The 22395-nt window shown below is 51.6% G+C and overlaps 1 protein-coding gene across 1 annotated transcript in view; it reads left to right on the top strand.

The window, feature by feature from the left end:
- Positions 1 to 3100: 3100 nt before the first annotated feature.
- Positions 3101 to 22395, top strand: part of VAV1 (vav guanine nucleotide exchange factor 1) — a 44206-nt gene continuing 24911 nt past the window's right edge. Inside the window, exon 1 of the mRNA XM_055127027.1 lies at positions 3101 to 3381. Within this exon, the coding sequence (XP_054983002.1) occupies positions 3178 to 3381 (204 nt within the window). The 5' untranslated portion in view covers positions 3101 to 3177. The remainder of the gene's footprint in view (positions 3382 to 22395) is intronic.

Consider the following 22395-nt stretch of genomic DNA (forward strand, 5'->3'; position numbering starts at 1 on the left):
GCGGGCGTCGCCCCGCCCTTCTACTCGCCACGCCCACTTGCACCCCGCCCTTTGGGAAACGGGGCAATGCTCCCCAACAGTCCCTTCTCTGAAATTAAGCCCCCTCGCCCCCAGATCGGGGGGTCGTCTCTTTCGGCTTCCCCCCTACCCCTAGGATCCGGGGCTGGTAGAGAGGCTATATGGACCCTCTCGCCTGGCCGGGGGTGTGGGTGTGGGTACCGGCTGGGCTGCTGTGACGTACAGGGGTGCGCTTCCTCCAGACCGCCCCCCTGGGGTTCCCGGAAAGAACCGTGACTGGGGTTTGTGGAGAGAAATGCGGGAAAACGTGGCAGCCTTTCCCCTCTCCCCCCAACCCTCCATATTGCGTGATGGAACTATTAACCTACGGTTAGAGAGTTGGGGGGGGCAAGCAATCAGGGGGATCCCGGTGGGAAGAAAGATGTGTGAGGGGTTTGCTTTTATCTTGATGCCTGGAGATGAGGGGTGTCCACTCATATTGAAGGCTCAAAAAGGGCAACAGTAATTTTAATTTTTACTTATTTATTATTTAAAAAATAATAATTATTATTAATTTGGGGCCACCCTGGGGATGCTCGAGTGACTCTTGACTCTGCATTCAGAAATTATTCCGGGTGGCCATGAGGGACCCCATGGGATGCCAGGGATCCAACCCCAGTCAGCTGCAAGCAAGGCAAGTGCCCTACCCGCTGTACTATCTCTCCAGTCCCCTAAAGTTAAAATTTTTGAAGTTAATTTTTAAAGTAAAAAAATTTAAATTAAGATAGTTTAAATTTTCAAGCAACGACTTGTAAATGTTCACTCGCATTTACCTTTTTTTTTTTTTTTTTTTTTTTTTTTGCCACACCCCGCGATGCTCAGGGTTTACTCCTGGCTCTGCAACTCAGGAATTATTCCTGGTGGTGCTTGGGGGATCAAACCCGGGTTGGTGGCGCGCCTTACTGGCTGTGCCTTCATTTATTTTAAAGCACAGCCCACTCGGCGAGGTAAGAACAACTTAAGTGTCTTCACCTCCCCATTTCTACATGCGGAAACTGAGGCACGGGGCAGCTGAGCTCTTGGCGCCAGTGGACCCGGGTTGTGAAGATGGGGTGTGGGAAAACCCTGCTTTCCTGGCTTTCACTTCCGCAGCCTGGACTGTCCTGCAGCCCCGTTGTAACTGGAAACGGAGAACAAGGCTGGCACCCATTTACAGATGAAGAAATTACCTCAGTCCCCAAGTCAGGCTGGAAGAAACCCCAGGCTTATTGGTGGGGGCGTCTCTTCCGTAAGCGCCCCCAGCCTGGTTTGCAAGTTAGGGTCCGTTATGAGGAGAGGGCTGGGGAAAAGGCTCGGTGGAGGGGGCTAGAGCGCCCCCTAGTGGACAGCCTCCCTAGCGGTGATTAGGGTGGGAAAAAAAAAAAAAACACCAACCAATCCCCAAACCAATGGGTTTGCAAAGTGGGTAGAGAGAGAGGAGGCTGTTTTGGAGATGAAAAATGGGAGACTATTCCCAGGCTTGGAGGGTGGAGATGGGAGAGTGAGAGGGTTCACATAGAGGAGATGGTTTCAGGGAATGGTAAGGACTGGGACGAATATGATTGTTAAAGGAATGCAGGAACCATTTGACTAAGCTAAAAGAAGAGCTGAAGAGAGATTTGCATGCTAGACACTGAGGTTCATCCCTGCCTCCATGATAGCTCCCGAGTTAAGGTAGGGGAAACGGTTATAGTCATCCGTTCATTTAACAGATGCTTCCTGGAGCCTGTATATGAGCCCAGTTTGGAGGGGGAAAACAATGAGTGTAGGAGACAGGTTTTGTTTGGGGCCACACCCAGTGGTACTCAGGGCTGACTCCTGAATCTGCACTCAGGGATCACTCCTGGTTGTACTCAGGGACCCTATGGGGTGCCAGGGATTGAAACTGAGTGGGTTTGTGTCTTCCCCACTGTATTATCTCCTAAAAACAGTTTTAAAAAGGGATTGGGGGAGGGGGGCTAGAGCAATAGCAAGGCAGGTAGGGCGTTTGCCTTGCAAGCGGCTGACCCAGGTTCAATTCCCAGCATCCCATATGGTCTCCTGAGCACCGCCAGGGGGTGATTCCTGAGTGTAGAGCCAGGAGTAACCCCTGTGCATCTCCAAGTGTGACCCAAAAAGCAAAAGGAAAAAAAAGGACATGGGATGGGACTGGAAGTATAGTACAGTGGGGAGGGCATTTGCCTTTGCATGAGGCCAATTCAGGTTCGATCCCTGGCATCCCATGGGTCCCTGAAGCACTGCCAGGAGTAATTCCTGAGTGCAGAGCTGGGAGTAACCCCTGGACACTGCTGGCTGTGACCCAAAAAGCCAAAAATAAAAAAAATAGAAATCTGGAGCACTGCACATATGTTGTGTGCAGGAGCCCCAGGTTCAAACTTGCCCCCCTCATGGCCCCACCACCCACCAACAGTTACCGACAATGGTGATCAGAAGTTCATGGAGGAAGTCGGATGGGGTGGGATATCTGTGACTCTTCAGAGGGTGAGCCCTGAGATCGCCTAAGACGAAGGTGGACAGAGCCATGTGCCAAGGCCCTGGGGCAGGTTGGGATGTGCAGGAGCAAGAAAGTGACCAGAGAGAGAAGGAGCAGGCAGAGAGGGGACAAGGCAGGCCAGAGAGGCCCTGCTGGGCTTCAGAGAGAACTTAAGAGATCCTAAGAGAGGTGGACTGTCAAAAGCAGAAGGACTTCTTGGGGCACCCTGTATAAAGGGACAGAGAGAGAGAGACAGAGAGACAGAGAGAGACAGAGACAGAGAGAGACAGAGAGAGACAGAGACAGAGGAAGAAGAGGAGAAGAGGGCGGGTTTTGGAGCTGCTTTCAGCAGAGTTCAGTGCCCAGGGGCCGGATGGGGAAGGAAGTCGCTTGATGCCACCGTGGTGTCCACCTGCCCCACACAGCCCCGGTGGGGGCGGGAAAACCAGAGGCCAGGTCCCGCGTGGAAGAGCTGGGCGGCAGGTGCTCCCCTTCCCCTTCCCCCTCCTCCAGCTCCTCCTCCTCCAGCCCTCGACACCACGACAGTTGCACAGTTATAAGCAGAGAAGAGGAAGTGGTGGCGAGCGCAGGGCCCGGGCGGGGTGGCGGCGGCGGCGGCAGCAGCGACCAGGGCGCAAGGGCCCCGGGCAGGCGGGCAGGCGAGAGCCATGGAGATGTGGCGCCGGTGCGCGCGCTGGCTCATCGAGTGCCGGGTGCTGCCCGCCAGCCACCGGGTGACCTGGGAGGGCGCGCAGGTGTGCGAGCTGGCCCAGGCCCTGCGCGATGGCGTCTTACTCTGCCAGCTGCTCAACAACCTGCTGCCTCACGCCATCAACCTGCGAGAGGTCAACCTGCGCCCGCAGATGTCCCAGGTGAGTGGGCGCCCGCCGTCCCCCCTGCGCCCTGGACGGGGGGCGGTGCTGCTGGTCGGGGCCAGGGCACGCGGGCACCGGGGCCTGGCCCTTCTGGTGCTGCTGGTGGATGGGTGGGTGCCTCCTCGTTCCGGGTTGGGGCGGTCTCTCCTCTCCAGTGAAAGGGGTGCTGGCTGGCGTGGGGCTGGAGCTGGGAGTGTTGGGGGGGTGCGATTGATAGACTCTCCGAGGTTCTAACTATCAGCCTCCACCCCCCCACCCCCCCAATTTCCTCGTTTGCCCACTGAGGTGGGGCAAACTGGAGATCAGTATTTGCCAGCTCCAGGCGGAGGCAAGCTTATACACACATCCCTTGGGGGGATGGAGGGACAGCATCCGGGCCGGTGGTCTCCAGTCTCATCTCGGTACCCCCTGAGTGTTGTTGGTCTTCCCAGGTTCTGGCCCTAGGGGAGGAGTCTCAAGGGCCCGGGCCCTTTCCTTCCCCCTCACATCTTCCTCTTGGCTTCCTGCCTACCCCGAACCTCAGCAGAGCGGGGCGACCAGGGGGTTCTGAACGCTGGACTATGTTCCCAGTAGGCCTTAGTCCTGGACGCCCCCTTCTCCCCCACATCCCCGAGTTGGGGCACAGCTTCTGTCCCTCCCACAGGCTTTTCTGCAAGCACCAGGGGCGGAGAGTGGATTTGATAGTGGGGGGGGGGTGCCAGGGGGGGTGCCAGGAAACAGATTCAAATCCCGATTTGAATGTGGTTGGTGCAGTGTGAAGGGCGACGCGATTGAGGTTCCCCAGGTGGCACCTTTTTCTGGGTCCGGATGGCCTCAGAGGTGGGGCGGGGGTGGGAGGGATGCTGGGAGCACCCCCACATGGCTTGGGAGCTGGAGGGGAGCCCCCCCACCTATCCAGCCTGGGCTCTGAGAGGGGGAGAGTTGTCTTGGGGTGCTGGCGGGAGGTGGGGGTGCTTCTTAGGGCCACCAAGGATTGGAGGGGACATTGAGGACTCTGTCGGGTTTAAGAGGCCACGTGCAGATGGCACAGGGGAAGCTGGAGTTTGAGGAGAGGGTGGGGGGGTGTTTCAGGGTCTTGGGTGGGAAATGTGGTTGACCCTCCCTTCCTTCCTTCCTTCCTTCCTTCCTTCCTTCCTTCCTTCCTTCCTTCCTTCCTTCCTTCCTTCCTTCCTTCCTTCCTTCCTTCCTTCCTTCCTTCCTTCCTTCCTTCCTTCCTGTTTTTGGGTCACATCCAGAGGTGCTCAGGGCTTACTCCTGGCTCAGCGCTCAGGAATGAATCACTCTTGGCGGTGCTCTGGGGATCATATGGGGTGGCCAGGATTGAACTTGGGTTGGCGCCATGCCAGGGAAACCCCCTACCTGCTGCTGCACTATTGCTCTGGCCCTGAGGAAGTCCAGTTCTAGAACCTCCTTCTTATCCAACCCCTCCCCCCCCCAATCCCTCTAGCCACAGGCCATCCTGAATTTGCCTGTATTTGTTTGCTTCCCCTGGCTTCAGGGACAGGAGAAAGTAGCCTGGATGGGCCGGACTTTCAGAGGTTTAGGACCCTCAGGAGGTTTCAATAACAGCGAGTGGGAAACGGGGTTGGTCTGAGGGCTGGGCATGAAGCTCTGCCTGTGTCTGCCCTAATACTGTGTTTCTTTCAAAAATTTATTTAGTTATTAATTATTGCTTTTTGGATGGGGGGGGGCACTCCCGGAGATGCTCAGGGCTGACTCCTGACTCTATGCCCAGGGCTGACTCCTGGCGGTGCTTGGTGGTTGCTGGGCAGTGAATGTGGGTCAGTCGCGTGCAAGACAAGAGCCCTCCTTGTTGTATCATTACTCCAACCTCTGAAGCTAGTTTTCTGATGATGAGCAAGGGGTCCCCAGGGGAAGAGGGGGGATTATTCATCTTTGGGAGAGGCAGCCACACACTGGGGACACTAGTTCTCCATGCTGTACTGATAACAACAAGGACCTCAAACTTGCATGGTATCTTCAAGTATCTTCATGATTCTCTTAAATAGGGAAATAGAAACAAAAATGCCCCTTCTCGCCTTGCCTCCTACCCTCAGACTATAGCAGAGGAAGAAACTGCTCTTCTCGGAACCCTGGTGTGAAGGCAAGGCGGTGTCCCGGGGAGGAGTTAGGCTTTAAGCAAAGGGGGCATTTTGGGCTGGGTTTTGCAGAGTGAGTAGGAGCTTTCTCATTGCTTGGCTTTCCTCTGCTCAGACAGGCCTCAGGAAAGGCAGGGGTTGTTCTCTGGTTGGCCTCATCTGAGAGTGCTGCCACGCTCATGTTTCTTTCCTGGAAGCAGACTCCCATGTTCAGCTCACGGTGGGGATGTAGATGGGGAGCTAAGAGGGCAATCCAGGGAACCAGAGGAAGGTATCCCAAGAACAGTGATCCTGACTTATGGGCTCCTTACTGTCAAAAGAGTAAAGTTGGGAGCAACAACTGGTCAGAGAGAGAGAAAAGGGATGGTATTGGGGTGGCACCAGGAAAGGTGCAGGGGCTGTAACTAGGGGACCAATGTCTCTCATTTCTTCTTCTGTTCTATTTTTAGATGGGGGGCATAGAGAGATCAGAAATAATACTCGTGGGGCTGGAGTGATAGCACAGTGGGTAGGGCATTTGCCTTGCATGCGGCCAACCCAGGTTCAACTCCCAGCATCCCATATGGTCCCCTGAGTAATTCCTGAGTACAGAGGCAGGAGTAACCCCTGTGCATTGCTGGATGTGACCTAAAAAGAAAAAAAAGGAAATAATACTTGTGGGGCTGGAGAGATGATTGGACAATAGGTTGGGTGCTTGTTTTGCATGTGGCCAACCTGGGTTTGACCCCCAGAATCCCCTAGTATCCCCCAAGCATCACCAGGAGTGATTCCTGAGGGCAGAGCCAAGAGTAAGCCCTGAGCATCACCGGATATGACCCCCTGACAAACAAAAATGATATTTTCTTTTTTCTTAATATTTTTTGTCATACTTTTGTGCTATGGGGACCAGGTGGGGCCAGCGATGGTACCTAGGCCTCCGGCAAGCAAAGCATGAGCTCAGCCCTTTCAGCATCTCCCCAGATCCTCAATTCTTCTTCATAGAAGAAATGCTTTAGCTTGTTAGTTTCTGAGGTGAGAGCACCCTATATCTCAGTATGTCTATTAGCAGTCTATCCACTCCCCTCTAACAATCTCCCTTCATCCCTCCACCTGTCCATTCATTACCCATGATCTACTCATCCCTCCATCTATTCATCCATCACCCATCCATCCATTCCTCCACTCATCCATTCATCATCCATTCATCATTTGCCCATCCTTCCATCACCCATCCATCATGCCTTTGTCCTTCCATCCATATCTCCATCCTCTACCCATCCATAATCCATCCACCTTCTCATCTCCCTCCATCCATCCATCTATCCATCCATCATCTATCCACCTGCTCATGTCTCGATTCATCTATCCACTCACCCATCCATCTGTATTCCCACCCACCTATCCACCCGCTGCTGCATCCTCCATCCATCTACCCACCCACTCACTCATCCATCCACCCATCCATCCATCATCCATTATCCATTCACCCATCTATCATCCATTCATCCATCATTATCCATCTATAATCTATGCAACCATCATCAGTCCATCCATAACCTATCAACCCATCATTTATACATCCATCATCCATTCACCCATTCATTATTCATTCCTCTATCATCCATCCACATCCATCCATCAACCATCATCAATCAATTCATCCATTCATCCATCAATCCATCCATTCATCGATCCATCCACCTCCCACACATTCAGCAATTTCAGTGTATGACAGATCCTGTTCTTGGTGCTGCCACAGTGGGGACAAGACACTCACCCACCCTGACATCTCTTAGTGACAACCTACTGGAAGACCAGTAGCAAATAGATAAGGAAATGCAATGATTGTTGAGGGGCTTCCTGTGCTTGGGAGCAAACAGAGCATGAAAGGGTTTTGATTTTTCTGGGGGGTTCACGCTTTTGAATAGGATGTCCAGGAAGCTGCTTGCAAAAAGTGACATTTGAGCCAGGACCTGGGGAATGTGAGGGAATAAATCACCTGAACCCAGAGAATCAGGGGTCCTGGGAAGAGGGAATCCCCAGTGCTAAGACCCCCAAAGTAGGTATGGGTTGATGCCCACATCATCCAAGCCAGATTGCAGAGGGTTGGTGGAGGAAGCCCTTTGGAGATCTGAGGCCATAGGGAAGATGGACAAGCCCCCTCTCCCCACTGCAGCTCGGCACAATGGGGGTACATGTCCTAGATGAAAAGATGAAAATTTTTTTTTGGCTTTTGAGGTCACACCCGGCGATGCTCAGGGGTTACTCCTGGCTCTGGACTCAGGAATCACTCTTGGCAGTGCTCGGGGACTATATGGGATGCCAAGGATTGAACCCAGGTCAGCTGCTTGCAAGGCAAACGCCCTCCCCACTGTACTATCACCTCACTCCTGTAACCTTTTGTTTTGGGGGGATCTGCACCCAACATGTTCAGGGCTGACTCTGCACTCAGGAATTACTCCAGGCAGGGCTCAGGGGATTCTATGGGGTGGCGGGGATCGAACCCAGGTCAGCTGTGTGCATGGCAAATGCCCTACTGTCTTGTCTCTCCAGTCCCTGCAAGAGATGAAACTTTATGTCCCAAGTGGAGAGGAAGGGACAAATTGTCTTTTAAAAAAATTTTTTTTATTAGAGAATCACTGTGATGTACAGTTACAAACTTACGAACTTTTGTGTTTGCATTTTACTCATACAGGAATCGTTTACCCATCCCTCCGCCAGTGCCCGTTCACCTCCACCAATGATCCCAGTATCCCTCTCACCACCCCCACCCCATCCCCCACCACCCCACCCTGCCTCTGCGAGGAAGGGACAAATTGTGACAGTCATTGTGGGGAAGATCCATCAGGACATGCCGGTCGATTAGCCGTGGGTGGGGCCAGGCACTGGGCTGAGACAATGCCAAGGTTCACTGATGCCTGGGCAGAAGCAAGGAAGAGCGGTGATAGGAGAGGTGGAACAGCATGGGGGAACATCTAGCGGGGAAGGTGGTCGCTCAGAGGAGCCAGACCTGGGTTCAAATCCTGGAGCTGGGGCAAGAGCGACAGATCAGGGTTACAGCACTTGCTCTGTATGGGGTGAGCCCTAGTTCAATCCCTGGCACCCCATAGAGTTTCCAAAGCACCTGGCCAGGGATGATCCCTGAGCACTGAGCCAGGAGTCAGCCCTGAGCACTGTGGGAATATGCCCCTAGCCCCGACAACACATTCCTGGGGCTGGTACAGCGGGGAAGACATTTGCCTTGCATGCGGTCAAGCTGGGCTCTATCCGAGGGCAGCTAGAGGTGATCACTGAGCACAGAGCCAGGAGTCAGCCCTGAGCACTGCCGTTTGTAGCCCAGAAACCAAAATAACAAAACCAAAACCAAACCCCCAACCCAAACCAAAAAAAAAAAAAACATTCTGTTGGTTCAAGTACTAAAATACTGGGGCATCAGGGAGAACATTTGCCTTGCACGTGGCTGGCTCCGGCCCAATCCCCGGCACCCCATGGGGTCCCCCAAGCCCGCCAGGAGTGATCCCTGAGCACAGAGTCAGGAGTCAGTCCTGAGCACAGTGGGGTATGTCCCCCCCAAAACAAAACAAAATAAAACACAAAAGTTGCCCAGGGGAATTATTAACTTCTCCCCCTGCCCTCCAAACTCTTCCTCGCTTTCCCTGGAAGCAAAGGCCCTTTTGTTTGTTTTTTCTCATTTGCCTGTCCACCCTTCCAGTATTTCTTTATGCAAACATAAGCAGAGAGGAACTTCGGAGCTTTGCGACACCCAGCCAGGAACGTGGCACCTACCACCACGATTGGATTGTTTAGTCCATCTTTCCTCATTTGCATAACCCTCAGGGCAGGTTTCCCAAACCCACCCTGGTGGGTGTTAATCGCTCGTTTGTATATATGTGTATATTTTACAGGTTCCTCATTTAAAAAAATAATTCAGGGTGCAAACATCCATCTACAGAACCAACCACCTCTATTGTGCTGTGTGTCAGGCATTTGCTTAAAGTAGGGATCACAAACTACAGGTTGAGGGATACCAACCATTGAGTGTGTATATATATATATTTTTTTATGAGGGGGGCAAGTCAGAATACTGCCCACAGGCTCCCCTTGATGGTTTTCAGCCAAACAGGCAGTTCTGTGAGAGGATGTGGTGATATTTCCCCACTGTGATGTTGGGGATTTCCTGGACCACACTGGTAGAGCACCAGGGATGCTTGGGGGATCGTGTGTTGCCAGAGACAGACCAGAATTGGCTGTATGCAAGGCACATGCCTCAACACCTCTACTGTCTTTCTGGCCCCTGGGCTGCTAAATAGCTTATAAATAAAGTTTTATTGGCACACAGTCACACCTACCCATTTATGCATTTTTCTCAGGGCAGAATCTGGATTGCAGGATGTTTGTTGAACTAAAGTTTTATTGGTGCACAGTTACACTCATACAACTATGTGTTGTTCAAAGAATCTGGACCACAAGGTGTGAGAAAAAATAAAGTTTTTTCTTTGTTTCTTTTTTTTGGGGGGGCCACACCCTGTGGTGCTCAGGACTTACTCCTGGCTCTAAGTTCAGGGATCACTCCTGGTAGTCCTCAGAGGACCATACAGGGCGCTAAGGATCTAATCCTGGTTGGCTGCAGGCAAGGCAAGAGCTTTACCCCTGTGTTCTTCCCCTGGCCCCTGTTTTATTGAATTCAAGGTTGGTTTTTTCTTTTCTTTTCTTTCTTCTTCTTCTTCTTCTTCTTCTTCTTCTTCTTCTTCTTCTTCTTCTTCTTCTTCTTCTTCTTCTTCTTTTTTTTTTTTTTTACTTTTTGGATCACACCCACTAATGCGCAGGGGTTACTCCTGGCTCTGCACTCAGGAACCACTCCTGGCAGTGCTCGGGGGACTATATGGGATGCTGGGAATTGAACCCCAGTCGGTCATGTGCAAGGCAAATGCCCTAAACCCGCTGTACTATTGCTCCAGCCCCTTAATTCAAGTTTCATTGGTGCGAAGCCGTGCCCTCTACCATACTGTTTAGAGGGCAGGATATGGAGGACAGGGTGTTTTTGTATGAATAAAGTTTTATTGGCACAGAGCCACACCCACTCATTTGCATTTTGTCTGAGTGTAGAGCTGGGTACTTTCCAGAGACTGACCTGTGGGTCTGGAGATACTACTCCAGACCTCTACTGTAGCAAAGTGTGCTCGCCCCTAACCTCCACACTATGATACATGAATTTATTTAACCCCCCCACAGCACCCCACTCACGTTCAGCGGACCATGTGCTGCTAGAGATCAAGTTGGACCACTTGCAAAGCTGGGGCTCTGCCCACTGAGCCATCTTCCTGACCCTGCTGTTGACAGACACTTGAATTGTTCCAGGCTTTTTTTTTTTTTTTTTTTTGGTGGGGGGAACACACCCAATGGTGCTCTGGGGTTCCTCTTGGCTCTGCACTCAGGAATCACTCCTGGTGATGCTCAGAGGCCCCTCTGAGATAGGGATGCCAGGGATCAAACCTGGGTTGGCTGTGTGCAAGGCAAACACCCTCCCCGCTGGACTATCACTCTGGCCCCAGGCTTTTGTTTGATAGACTCCAGTATCAAATTTCAGCAATAGATAACCTTGTCTCGGTATCCTTTTACAACTTCTCCATTTGTGAGCTGTACCAGGCCACCTGTCCTTTCACCTATTTTTCGAGGGGGGGTATAGCTGGAGGTGTTCATTCCTGGCTCTGTGCTCAGGGATGGCTCTTGCGGAGCTTGAGGAGACCATATGGGATGCTGGGAATTGAACCCATGGCAAGCATCCTACCTGCTGTACTATCTCTCTAGACCACTCTGTATGACTGTTTTGTCACATGTAATGTGGGGAAACCTCCAAAACTTCATTGCTCGGGGCTGGAGTGATAGCACAGCGGGTAGGGCATTTGCCTTGCACAAGGCCAACCCGGGTTCGATTCCCAGCATCCCATACAAGTCCCCTGAGCACCGCCAGGAGTAATTCCTGAGCACAAAGCCAAGAGTAAAGCTACCCCTGTGAATTTTTGGGTGTGACCAAAAAAGCAAACAAACAAACAAACAAAACTCATTCCTCTCTTCAGGTGACCCTTATTAAGGACAGATGAGAGAGGAGATAGAGAATTTAAAAAAGAATGTGGCCATCTCTAAACGTTTTTTTTAAATTTATTTTTAATTTTAATTTTATTTTTTTTTTAACCACTGCTATATACATAGGCAAATATATCCGTGGGATAAATTCTCCGAAGGCTTGGCTGGCTCAAAGCCTGTGAGTTCTTCTTCTTTTTAAAAATAGATCTTGCCAAATTGTTCTCCCTAAGGGATTGCTCCCATATTAATCGTTCCAATTATACTACCACTAGCAATGTAGGAGCGCATTCATCTTGCCAAGAGATCATTCTCTTGTCATCCTTGGACTTTCGCCAACAGAATGGGTCCTAAATGGAACTTCTCTGGCTCGATTTACTTTTTTTTCTTCTTCGGAGTGACACTGAGCCTCTTTTTCCTGTGTTGAAGTGTTATTTATAGCTTCTCTCTTTGAAATAATCAGATTGGTTCGTCTCATTTTCCCAGTGCTCTTGCTTTTATTCTCCCTTCTAAGATGCTTGACATATTTCTCTTATTGATTTTCCAGGAGATCTTTTTTTTCTTTTTTCTTCAGTTTTTTTTTTTTTTTTTTGGCAACACTCGGTTTTGTTGTCAAAAGAAACTCAGAGCTTACTCCTGGCTCTGTGCTCGGGGATCACACCTGATGAGGCTTAGGGAACCTTATGGGATGCTGGGGATTAAACCTGGGTCAGCGGCATGCAAGGTGAGCATCTTACCTGCTGTACTATCACTCGGGCCCCATTCTGGAGCTCTTTAAAAAAAATTTTTTTTTAAATTTTTTGGTCACACCTGGCGATGCACAAAGGTTACTCCTGGCTCTGCACTCAGGAGTCACCCCTGGCGGTGCTCAGGGGACCATATGGGATACTGGGAATCAAACCTGGGTTGGGCGCGTGCAAGGCAAACACCCTACCTGCTATGCTAAGGCTCCAGTCCCTCTGGAGCTCTTTAGAGATGAGACTCATTGGGATTTGAAGTCAGGGACTCACTCGCTTTCTGACCTCCTGAGAAAAAAGTGAGTTCTGACTCTGTGGTTTATAAAGTAAGAGCGTCACTTTGTCCCAGGGTTGGCTAAGGCTGAAATATGGCCATGGCAATGAAGACTCATAACTTGGTGACTGAGTGTTATGTGGAACCAGCACTCACTGCCTACAAGTCCCTCCGGCAGTTCCTTTTCACAGGTCTGATACCCCCAGGAGCACATGGCATCAGTAAGGAAGCATCCCTGCAGCTGCAGAAACCAAGATCACCACTTGGGTGACTACGGGCACTTACTCCTTGCTGACATCCCAGTGCTATTGGGGTCAACTGGAGAGGGGGATCTCACGGGGATGGGGTTGCGTTAGAAGTGTCCTGCAGGAGCCAGAGAGATAGGACAAAGGTGAATGGAACTTAAGGTATTATGGGAGCAGAGAGGTGGCCGTTTCTCTGGAGCAATCAGGGTTGACTGCTTGGAGGTGGTGACATGCTCATTGAGTGCGGGATGTTGGGCCCCCACCACCGGGGTCCAAAGGAGTTCTAGTTGTCTCCCTTGCTGACACTAGTGGTGCCTGGAAGTGGTGAAAACGGGTGTGTTGGGCACAGCTGGGCTTCTGAAGAACTTATTATATTATCCCTCTTTGATATTAGGGAAGCTTCTTTGGATTTTAGGGGGAGCTTAAGGGTCAGGCCCCTGAGGGGAACAATGGGAGAAATTAGGATGTTCAGTAGGAGAACTGAACACTTCAGTTGAGGAAATTCTAACCTTCCTCTGCAGAAGTTTCAACCAAGAGTCTTCAACCTTGTGACCAAAAAACCTCAACTGAGACTGGCTTAGTCAAAATATTTGTTAGGTTCCATAATGAAACAGCTGAAGAGAAAACACCTTCAGGTCTGGCTGGATCCAGGAGCTCAGTCAATATTCCAGATTCTCCCCATTTAACTCGTTCTTTTGTGTGTTTTCTCCGCTCTCTATACTTTATCCCCCTGATGGAGGCAGACGAGGCTGTCCAACCAATTTCCCACACTTCTGTGTTTAGTGGAAATGAGAAGGTCTATTCTATAATGGCCTCTAAAGTCCAGAATCTGTTTTGGGATCTCTCTCCCTGTGTCTCTGTCTCTGTCTCCCTCTCTCTATTAGGGGTGGAGGGAAGAATGTAATATGTTGTCTGGATGGGAGAATGGGTGCTGTAACTGGCCAAGCAGAGGTTCTATGTCCACTCTTTTTGTTTTAATGTCTTGGTCACACCTGGTGGTGCTCCAGTAGTGCTCAGGGCTTACCCCTGGCTCTGTGCTCAGGAGTCATTCCTGGCAGGCTTGGGGGACCCTATAGAATTCTGAGGATTGAACTTGAGTTGGCTTGGTATAATACAAGCACGCTACACACTGTACTATCTCCCTATCCCTCAGCCCCCATTCTCTCTCTCTCTCTCTCTCTCTCTCTCTCTCTCTCTCTCTCTCTCTCTCTCTCTCTTCTCTCTCTCTCTCTCTGCCACAGTTGTCTGTGCGCAGGCATTACTACTGCCTCTGCACTCAGGAGTTACTCCTGGTGGTGCATGGAGGACCATATGGGATGCTGGAGATCAAACCCAGTTCGGTTGCATTGTAAAGGGAGCTCCCTACCCACTGCACTATCTCTCCGGCCCGCCATTCCCACCCTTAAACTAATCTCTGTAGCCGGGAGGAGAGGCTGCTCTAATTGGCTGGGCTGAGGTCACATGCTATTCCTGGGCCAATGGCTAGGGCTGGTGAATAGGCCTGTTCTGATCAGCCAGGTGGAGGGCACACATGTCTATTCCTGAGGTTGAGAGGCAAGAGGACTGGTGGGGGAGGAGCTAAGAGGGGCAGGAGGAGTGGGAATAGAAATAACGCGTCTGGGGGCCGGAGCCATAGCACAGCGGGTAGGGAGTTTGCCTCACACGCGGCTGATCCGGGTTCCATCCCCGGCATCCCATATGGTCCCTCTGCACTCAGGAATTACCCCACTCAGGAGTAATTCCTGAGTGCAGAGCCAGGAGGAACCCCTGAGCATCGCTGGGTGAGATCATCCCCCTCCCCTCCAAAAAAAAAAGCAAAAAAAAAAAAAAAAGCAAGAATGTGTCTGGTGTCTGGGAGAACTGAAGGCCACAGCTGGCCCTGGGCCCACATCATTTTCTGTCATGGGGCCAAGGCGGCAGTGATGGCCCAGAGTATCTTGACATTTCTTTAGGGGCCGGAACAATTCTACAGCGGGGAGGGCGCTTGCCTTGCACAGAGCTGACCCCGGTTCAATCCTCGGCATCCCTTTGGGTCCTGTGAGCACTGCCAGGAGTAATTCCTGAGCCCAGAACTAGAAATGACCCCCACCACCCCCCGAGCAGCCCCGGGTGGGAGCTCCTAATCAAACAAAACAAAAAAGAGGTTTGTTTGGGAGGCAAGTCAACTTCCTGTCGCTGGTGGCATCGAAGAGAGGTGACAGACTTGGGCCTGATCATGAGGAGAGGGGGACAGTCTCCCAGTGCAGAATATGGCCTTTGTCACTCGCAGCGAGGACCGCGCTGGGGTTACGGGAAAGGGCACCGGGGCACACATGCGGGCTCGCAGCAGTTCATGGCCGCGCGGGGGAGAATCGCTGGTCTGTCTGTTCTTCCCCGGCTGCTCTGACAAAGTAACACAATCCCGCAGCGGCAACAACAGAACTTGCCTCCCAGTTCCCCCACCCAGAAGCCTGGAATCAAGGAGGGCTTCTGCGGAGAAGCGGTTCTTTGCCTTTTGCATCTGGAGCTGAAGGACGCTTGTGTTTGCTTTCTGGGGTCCCTCCGGATAATCCAGCATGATCCCTTACTCTGAGATCCTCAGTTTAATTATCTCTTGCCAAGTCCTTCCCCTCTTCCTCCTCTTCCTCTTTCTCCTCCTTCTTCTAAATAGGATCACGGTGTCAGATTCCAGGAGTTGGATAAAGAGGAATTCTTAATTTTTTTTCCTTCACATCCAGCTTACTCCTGGTTCTGTGCTCAGGGATCACTTCTGGTGAGCTTGGGGGACCTTGAGGAGGGTGTTAGAGATCGAACCCAAGTTGGCCTTGTGCAAGGCAAATACCCCGTTCACTGTCCCATCTCGACGAATCTTTTATGGAGGACCATGTTGAACCCCTACCAGAAAGCAGCAAATGGACAAGATGTCATTCTCAGTGCTGCAGATCAAATAAATCAGGGATGAAGATGAGAGAAGAAGGAGGAAAAGGGACACATCGTCTGGGAGGGAGTCTAAGGAGGGTGATCCAGCTTTGGGAAAAAGATTTTTGGGAAGCTGTGCAAAGGCCCTGTGGTAGGGAAGGCTGCGTTAGAGGGAGGGGGTGAATGGGGACAGAGAAGAGGAGCAGAATTGAGGCATTTTACTTCAGTGTGACAGTGGGTCTTCGAAGGGTTTGTTTGATTTCAGTTTTGGGTTCTGAGCAAAAAACGAAAAAACAAACAAAAAAAAACCTAACCAAAACCAAAAACTCAGCAGTGCTCAGGTCTTACTTCTGCTTGGTCGTGACTCAGGAACTCCCAGCAGTGTTCAACCACCCATGAGGTGGTGGAGATTGAACTCAGGGCTCCTGCATGCAAAATCTGTACATTAGCCCTTTGGGCCACCTCCTTGGCCCCATCCATTTTTATTATTAATATATTTTTGGGGTAGCCCCAGCGGTGCTCAGGGTTTACTGTTTGCTCTGTGCTCAGGGGTCACTTCCTGGTGGGGCTGCGGGGAGAGGGGGGTAATCCTCAGCCCTGTGCTCAGCAGCGCCCCCTGGTGGCGCTGCGTTCTGTGTCCAGGATCGAACCTAGGTCAGCTGCATACAAGGCAGGTATTTGCCGGGCTCTGTCACTACCGCTCCAGAACCCTGGGCATCTTTTTAGTCATAGGGCACAGCAGGAGCGATTTGCTGTGCTCACTTGCTGCGCTCACCCACACCTAGACATCGTCTGAGAACCAGGGATCGTAGACCGCCGAGTTCTCAGGATTCTGGATCAGTTTTACAGGGCAGGGATTTCAATCTCGACTGCCTACTTTTGGAGAGGGGCTTTTGGACCATCCCGGAAGTGCTTAGGGACTATGCCTGGCTCTGTGGTCAGGAGTGACTCCTGTCTCAGGGTCAGGGGATCAAATGAGGTGGCCAGGGGTTCAAATTGCATGCAAGGCAGATGTCTTCTCTCTGTACTATCTCTCTGGCTCTCTCCATTAAAAAATAAATGTTGGCTACACCTGGCGGTGCTCAGGGTTTATTTCTGGTTTTGTGATGCGTGCAAGGCAAACGCCCTTCCTGGTGTTTCCTTGCTCCCGGCCGTCCCCTCAATCTTGACTGAGGGATCTTGTGCAAGTCCCTGAACTTCTGCAGGATGTTTCCCCATCCTTTGATTGTGCAGCCAAGGAGAGGTCCTACACATGGGGACTGTGATAAGAATTAAAGGAGTAAATGGTGGCAAAGCCCAACAGTGCCAGGGAGCGATTGGGAGAAATGTCTATGGGAGTTAAGATAATTTTGGAACGGGTTGGGGACAGAAGATAAGGCATCCGAGGTTTGAAGGAGACAGAAGAGGAGAGGAAGCAGTTACTCAGGTGGAAAATCAGAGAGAGAGAGAGAGAGAGAGAGAGAGAGAGAGAGAGAGAGACAGAGAGAGAGAGAGACAGAGAGAGACAGAGACAGAGAGAAAACTGTTTTGGGTCAGACCAAATGGTGCTCGTTTTTTTTTTTTTTTGCTTTTTTTTGGGGGGGGTCACATCTGGCAATGCACAGGGGTTACTCCTGGCTCTGCACTCAGGAATTACCCCTGTACCCCTGGAGGTGCTCAGGGGACCATATGGGATGCTGGGAATCGAACCTGGGTCAGCCGTGTGCAAGGCAAATGCCCTACCCACTTTGCTTGCGCTCCAGCCCTGGTCCTCAGATTTATTCCTGGCTCTGCACTCAGGGATCACTCCTGGAAGAACTCGGGGGACCCCATGCATGCCAGCTGTGGAATTCAGGTTGGATGCATGCACGGCAAGTGTCTCACACACTGTCCTATCTCTCCAGTCCATGAATATGACCTCTCGGGGCGGTGTGTCTTAGAAGCATCATGGAGTTAGTCGCCGAGTCAAATTCCCTAGTTCTCTGGGATAGGGTTTAGCCTGGAAAGCAGAAAGCACCAACGTAGGTTTCAACAGAAAGAACCTAATTCGTGGAATTGACTACTGAAGAAAGGTGGGAAGTTCTAAGGTAGATACTTGAGCTGGAGAAGCAATAGAAGGAGGCGGTGGGATTAGGACGGAAGTTTCAGGAAGTTTCCGTGGAAGGCTAGAACCTTAGAGATGTAGGTATTGGGGGAGAAGAAACAAGAAAGAAATGCCCTGGATTCTTTGCCTCCCTCAGGTTGATCTCCAGCCTGGGCCTCCCATTGGCTGAACCTACCTAGGCCCGCCCATTGGCTAAACCTTCTTGGTCTTCTTATTGGCCAAGCCTATCTGAACTTTCCATTGGCTGGGTGCAAAGGAACCCGGGAAATGTAGTTTTCCTTTGCTACACAGCTCCAAAACCACCAACCAACCAAACACCCAAACCATCCAAACTCAGAAAACAAGCCCCTAATCTGCTGCCCTCTCTCTGTTTCCCCATCCTGTGAACACGCATCAGGGTGGTCTCCACGTTTCGGCGCTGACCCATGGAGTGGCGATAAACATTTATCAGTGCATGTTCAGCCTTTTCCAAACACTTACAAAGTGGGGGCCCCGAGGGATAGCCCAGTGAGAGAACTCTGGGTTCTTGGCTTTATCAGGCACCTAGTCCAACAAGAACATTCCAGAGTTCTTTGTCTATCCCGTACCACATACTCACACTATTGTAATCAATCGATCCTTCCTGCTAATATCTCTGCTCCAAGACTGTTCCCTTGTTGTACTCTGGACCCTGCCGGCCAGGATCCTGTCTGTCTGAGTCAGCACCAGGTCCCAGGGACTTAATTCGTGGTAAACATATATTTTTTTGAGGGCGAGGAGGACTGGTCCACAGTTGGAAGCTTGCCACAAGTTTCGGGTAGCGGGGAGATGGGCAGTTAGGGTGGAGAAGGGACCACTGTAACAGTGATAGTTGGGAAGGATCTCTCTGGACAAGAATTGAATGCTGCAAGGAGTTAAAGGGATATACATAACCTCCCAGTTTTTGTATTGCAAACCATAATGGCCAAAAAGAAGAGGAGGGGGGAGGGAGGGAGGGGGAGAGATAGATAGATAGATAGAGAGAGAGAGAGAGAGAGAGAGAGAGAGAGAGAGAGAGAGAGAGAGAGAGAGAGAGAGAGAGAGAGAGACATTGTGGTTATTGGTGGTGGGAAATGGGAAATGTACACTGGTGAAGTGACAGGTGTTGGAACTTGGGACATTGTATGACTGAAACCCAATCATGAACAACTTTGCAACTGTGTATCTCATGATGACTTAGTTAAAAAAATATTTTTGGGGGGCGGGTGGTGTTCACCCAGCAGTGCTAAGGAGTCTAGGGGCTACTCACAGAGAAATTTTGCCAACCAGGGCAGGCGGTTCAAAGCTGTAGGGTGCAAGAACGCTGAGTTACTTGGACCCTGTGACACCCGAGAAGCGCCAGGGCCACACCCCTGGGTGCTCAGGGCTACATGTGGCAGTGTTGGAGGGGTTCCAGCACCTCTAAGCCCAGAGCTGGCTGTATAGGGAGCGTTTCATCCAATTCAGACTTTCAGCCTAGCAGGCTGGAGACTGGGCAGAAACTTTTCACTCCCTGGGTGAGGGTGGAGAAACTGAGACCCCCAGAAGGTGCAGAGCTGAGCCATCTCGGCAGCGTGGGAGGTTGAGGGGTGTGTGTGTGAAGGGATGGGGAGAAGCAGCCTGGTAGGCGCCTGCAGGCCACAATGAGGCTTCACACACTGTTTCCGGCACTCGAGAGGGGTGCACGGTCCCCGCACCCCCCTTAGGTGAAGTCTCACTGCTCCAGGGGCCGCAGGCCTGAAAGCAGCGGGGCTCCCCCCTTCTCTGTGGCCCAGCAAGCCCGGGTAACAGGCATTTCCTGTTTCCGGCAGCCTCCTGGGCGGGGGTGGGGGTGGTGCAGCGGTTGTTCTCTGCTCAGGGCTCAGGGTCCCCTTCTCCTCCCTCCCTGCGCCACCTCAGCCACCCTTAGGGCCTCTGACCCTGCTGCCAGGTCCCTTGAAGCAGGATATCTCAGGAGCCAGTATTTGCCACTCTCTCTTGGTCTCAGGCTAGACCCGGGCTAGTGGAGGTGCCCCCTCCCCTCCTGCCGGCTCATCCACCCCGCTCAAAGGGGAAGTGTCTGGGTGCTGATTTGCCTACTAGGCAAGAGGCCAAGCCAAGTCTGCTATTCTGGTGGAAGGAGGAGGGGAGCCAAGGGATGCACTCCCTCCTCAGCCGCCAAGGAGGGATGTGAACACAGCTCTCCTCCTCCATTGGTTAGAGGCTCACGCTCTCATCTTCCATTGGTTACAAACTCTTGCTCTCCTTCTCTTTCATTGGTTACGAGCTCACGCTCAGCTCCTTGATTGGCTATTAGTTCATGCCCTTTCTCCCATTGGTGATGAGCTTACGCTTTCCTCCTTGATTGGTTACAAGTTCATCCTCTCCTCTTTCATTGTTTATAAGCTTACGCTCAGCTCCTTGATGGGCTACAAATCCACGCTCTCCTTTTCTCCCATTGGTTTCAAGCTCTCACTCTCCTCCGTTGGCTACACACTCATGCCCTCCTCCTTGATTGGTTACCAGCGCGTGTTCTCCTCCCCCGTTGGTTATTCGTGTAGCTGGCTGGGACCACCTTCTCCCACGCTGCAGGCTTAGCCGGAAGTACACGGCCCACTAACCTCAGTCCTTCCTGCGGGCCGAGGAGGGAGCCCCTGGCTCCAGCCTGTTGGCTGCTTGATGAGTCAGGTTCCTTCTAGCCCCCCTCTGAGGTATCACATGACTTGGGGGAAGCCTGTCTCAGGACTCAGCTGATCTCTCTGAGGTCAGGAAGCAACTTCCTCCTCGAAGCCACAACCGGACAGGGGTTCTGTGGTCACCCCCCTGTCCTCCGGTTCCCCGGAGACGGGCCAGCCCCGTCTGGAGTCTCACCACCACTCTGTCTGCCAGGATGGAGCATTGTGCGCCTGTCACGGGTTGGACCCCTCCCTATTCATGATGCCCCTTTGGTTGACGCCCCAGGAGGCAGCTAGGAGGTGGTGGCAGGGCCGCTGGGCGGGAGAGCAGGTAGCCAGTCCCATTCTCTCTGTGTGGGCTGGGCCAGGTGATCAGGGTTCTCGGAGCCTCAGGATTGCCGTCTCTCAGATGGATGCTCATCCAGCCACTTTTGGAAGGGGTGTAGTTTGGGTCACATTCAACAGTGCTCTGGAGATACCCCAAGCTTGGTGCTCAGGGGACCACTTATTGTTGGGGCTAGAACCGAGGTTTTCCCTCCACATAGCATGTGCTCCAGCCAAACTCAGCAGTCTTTCTTGTCTTTTTCAACAGCTATTTATTTATTTATTTACTTATTTAGAATATGTGTGGTGCTGGGGTCCAAGTCACGTGCTTGGCCACAGAGCCCCCGTCTGGGCTCTCAACCCCCTTGAACTCATCCCAAGTGTGTACTTTTTTTTTTCTTTTTTGGCCTTTTTTTGGACTCCTGGCTCTGCACTCAGGAATTACTCCTGGTGGTGCTTGGGGGACCCTATGGGATGCCAGGGATTGAACACAGGTTGGCCTTGTGCCAGACAAATGCCCTTCCTATGGTACTATCATCGTTCTAGCCCTGAGTGTGCGATTTTCAGACTTTTTATTCTTTTTTTTTTTTTTTTTTGCTTTTTGTATTACTCCTGGCTCTGCACTCAGCGATCACTCTTGGCAGTGCTCAGGGGACCCTATGGAGTGCCAGACATAGAACCCGGGTCGACAAGCGCCCTCCCTATCCTGCCCATGTACGATCTCTCTGGTCCACATCTTCTGTTGTCTTCTAGAAGATTCCCCAGTCTTATGTGGGAGCTTCTCAATTTTTTTCCCCTCTCAACTGCTGTTATTTTGCTGCTCAGAACTTCTAACAAGTTATTTTTTTAAAGAAATCACCTTCAGGGGCCGGAGCGATAGCACAGCGGGTAGGGCGTTTGCCTTGCACGCGGCCGACCCGGGTTCGATCCCCGGCATCCCATATGGTCCCCCAAGCACCGCCAGGAGTAATTCCTGAGTGCAAAGCCAGGAGTGACCCCTGAGCATCGCTGGGTGTGACCCAAAAAGCAAAAAAAAAAAAAAAAAAAAAAAAAGAAATCACCTTCATTTCTGATTGCTGTTTTCTCTTTTCGACTCTCATGCTTCATTTGTTGTTGTTATTGTTGTTTGTGAGCCACATTGAGCGCTGCTCAGGGGTTACTCCTGGTTCTGTGCTCAGTAATTACTCTTGGCAGTGCTTGGGGGATCATATGGGACCAAGTTGGCAGCATGCAGGCAAGTACCCGCCCCACTGAACTATTCCTCTATTCCCCCTCATACTGTCTTGAGCTTTGCTGACTATCTGTACCATCATTTCTTTGAACTCATGAAGTAGGACACCTCACCACGGTGTCACTATAATCTTTCTCTGAGGGGTCCAGAGCTGGTTGGTGTTGATTCTGCCGTTATTGTCCATGTTATTGTCTTTGCTCATTGAACTTGGTACGTTTCTATGTGTCTTTCCCATTGATTGTCTGGTGTTCCTGCTGCGCTGGGGGCTAATCTTGTCCTTCAACCCTCCTAAGCCCCCACTGAGAGTCTGTGAGAATCTGTGAAGGATTAGGTTGGGAGTTGCTGTTTTCCTTTCCTGCTCTTCATCAGCCAGTGACAGGAAGTTGAACTTCGAGCAGAGGGAAATGTG

The sequence above is a fragment of the Sorex araneus genome, chromosome 2 (assembly GCF_027595985.1).
Source record: "Sorex araneus isolate mSorAra2 chromosome 2, mSorAra2.pri, whole genome shotgun sequence".
NCBI classification, from domain to species: domain Eukaryota; kingdom Metazoa; phylum Chordata; class Mammalia; order Eulipotyphla; family Soricidae; genus Sorex; species Sorex araneus.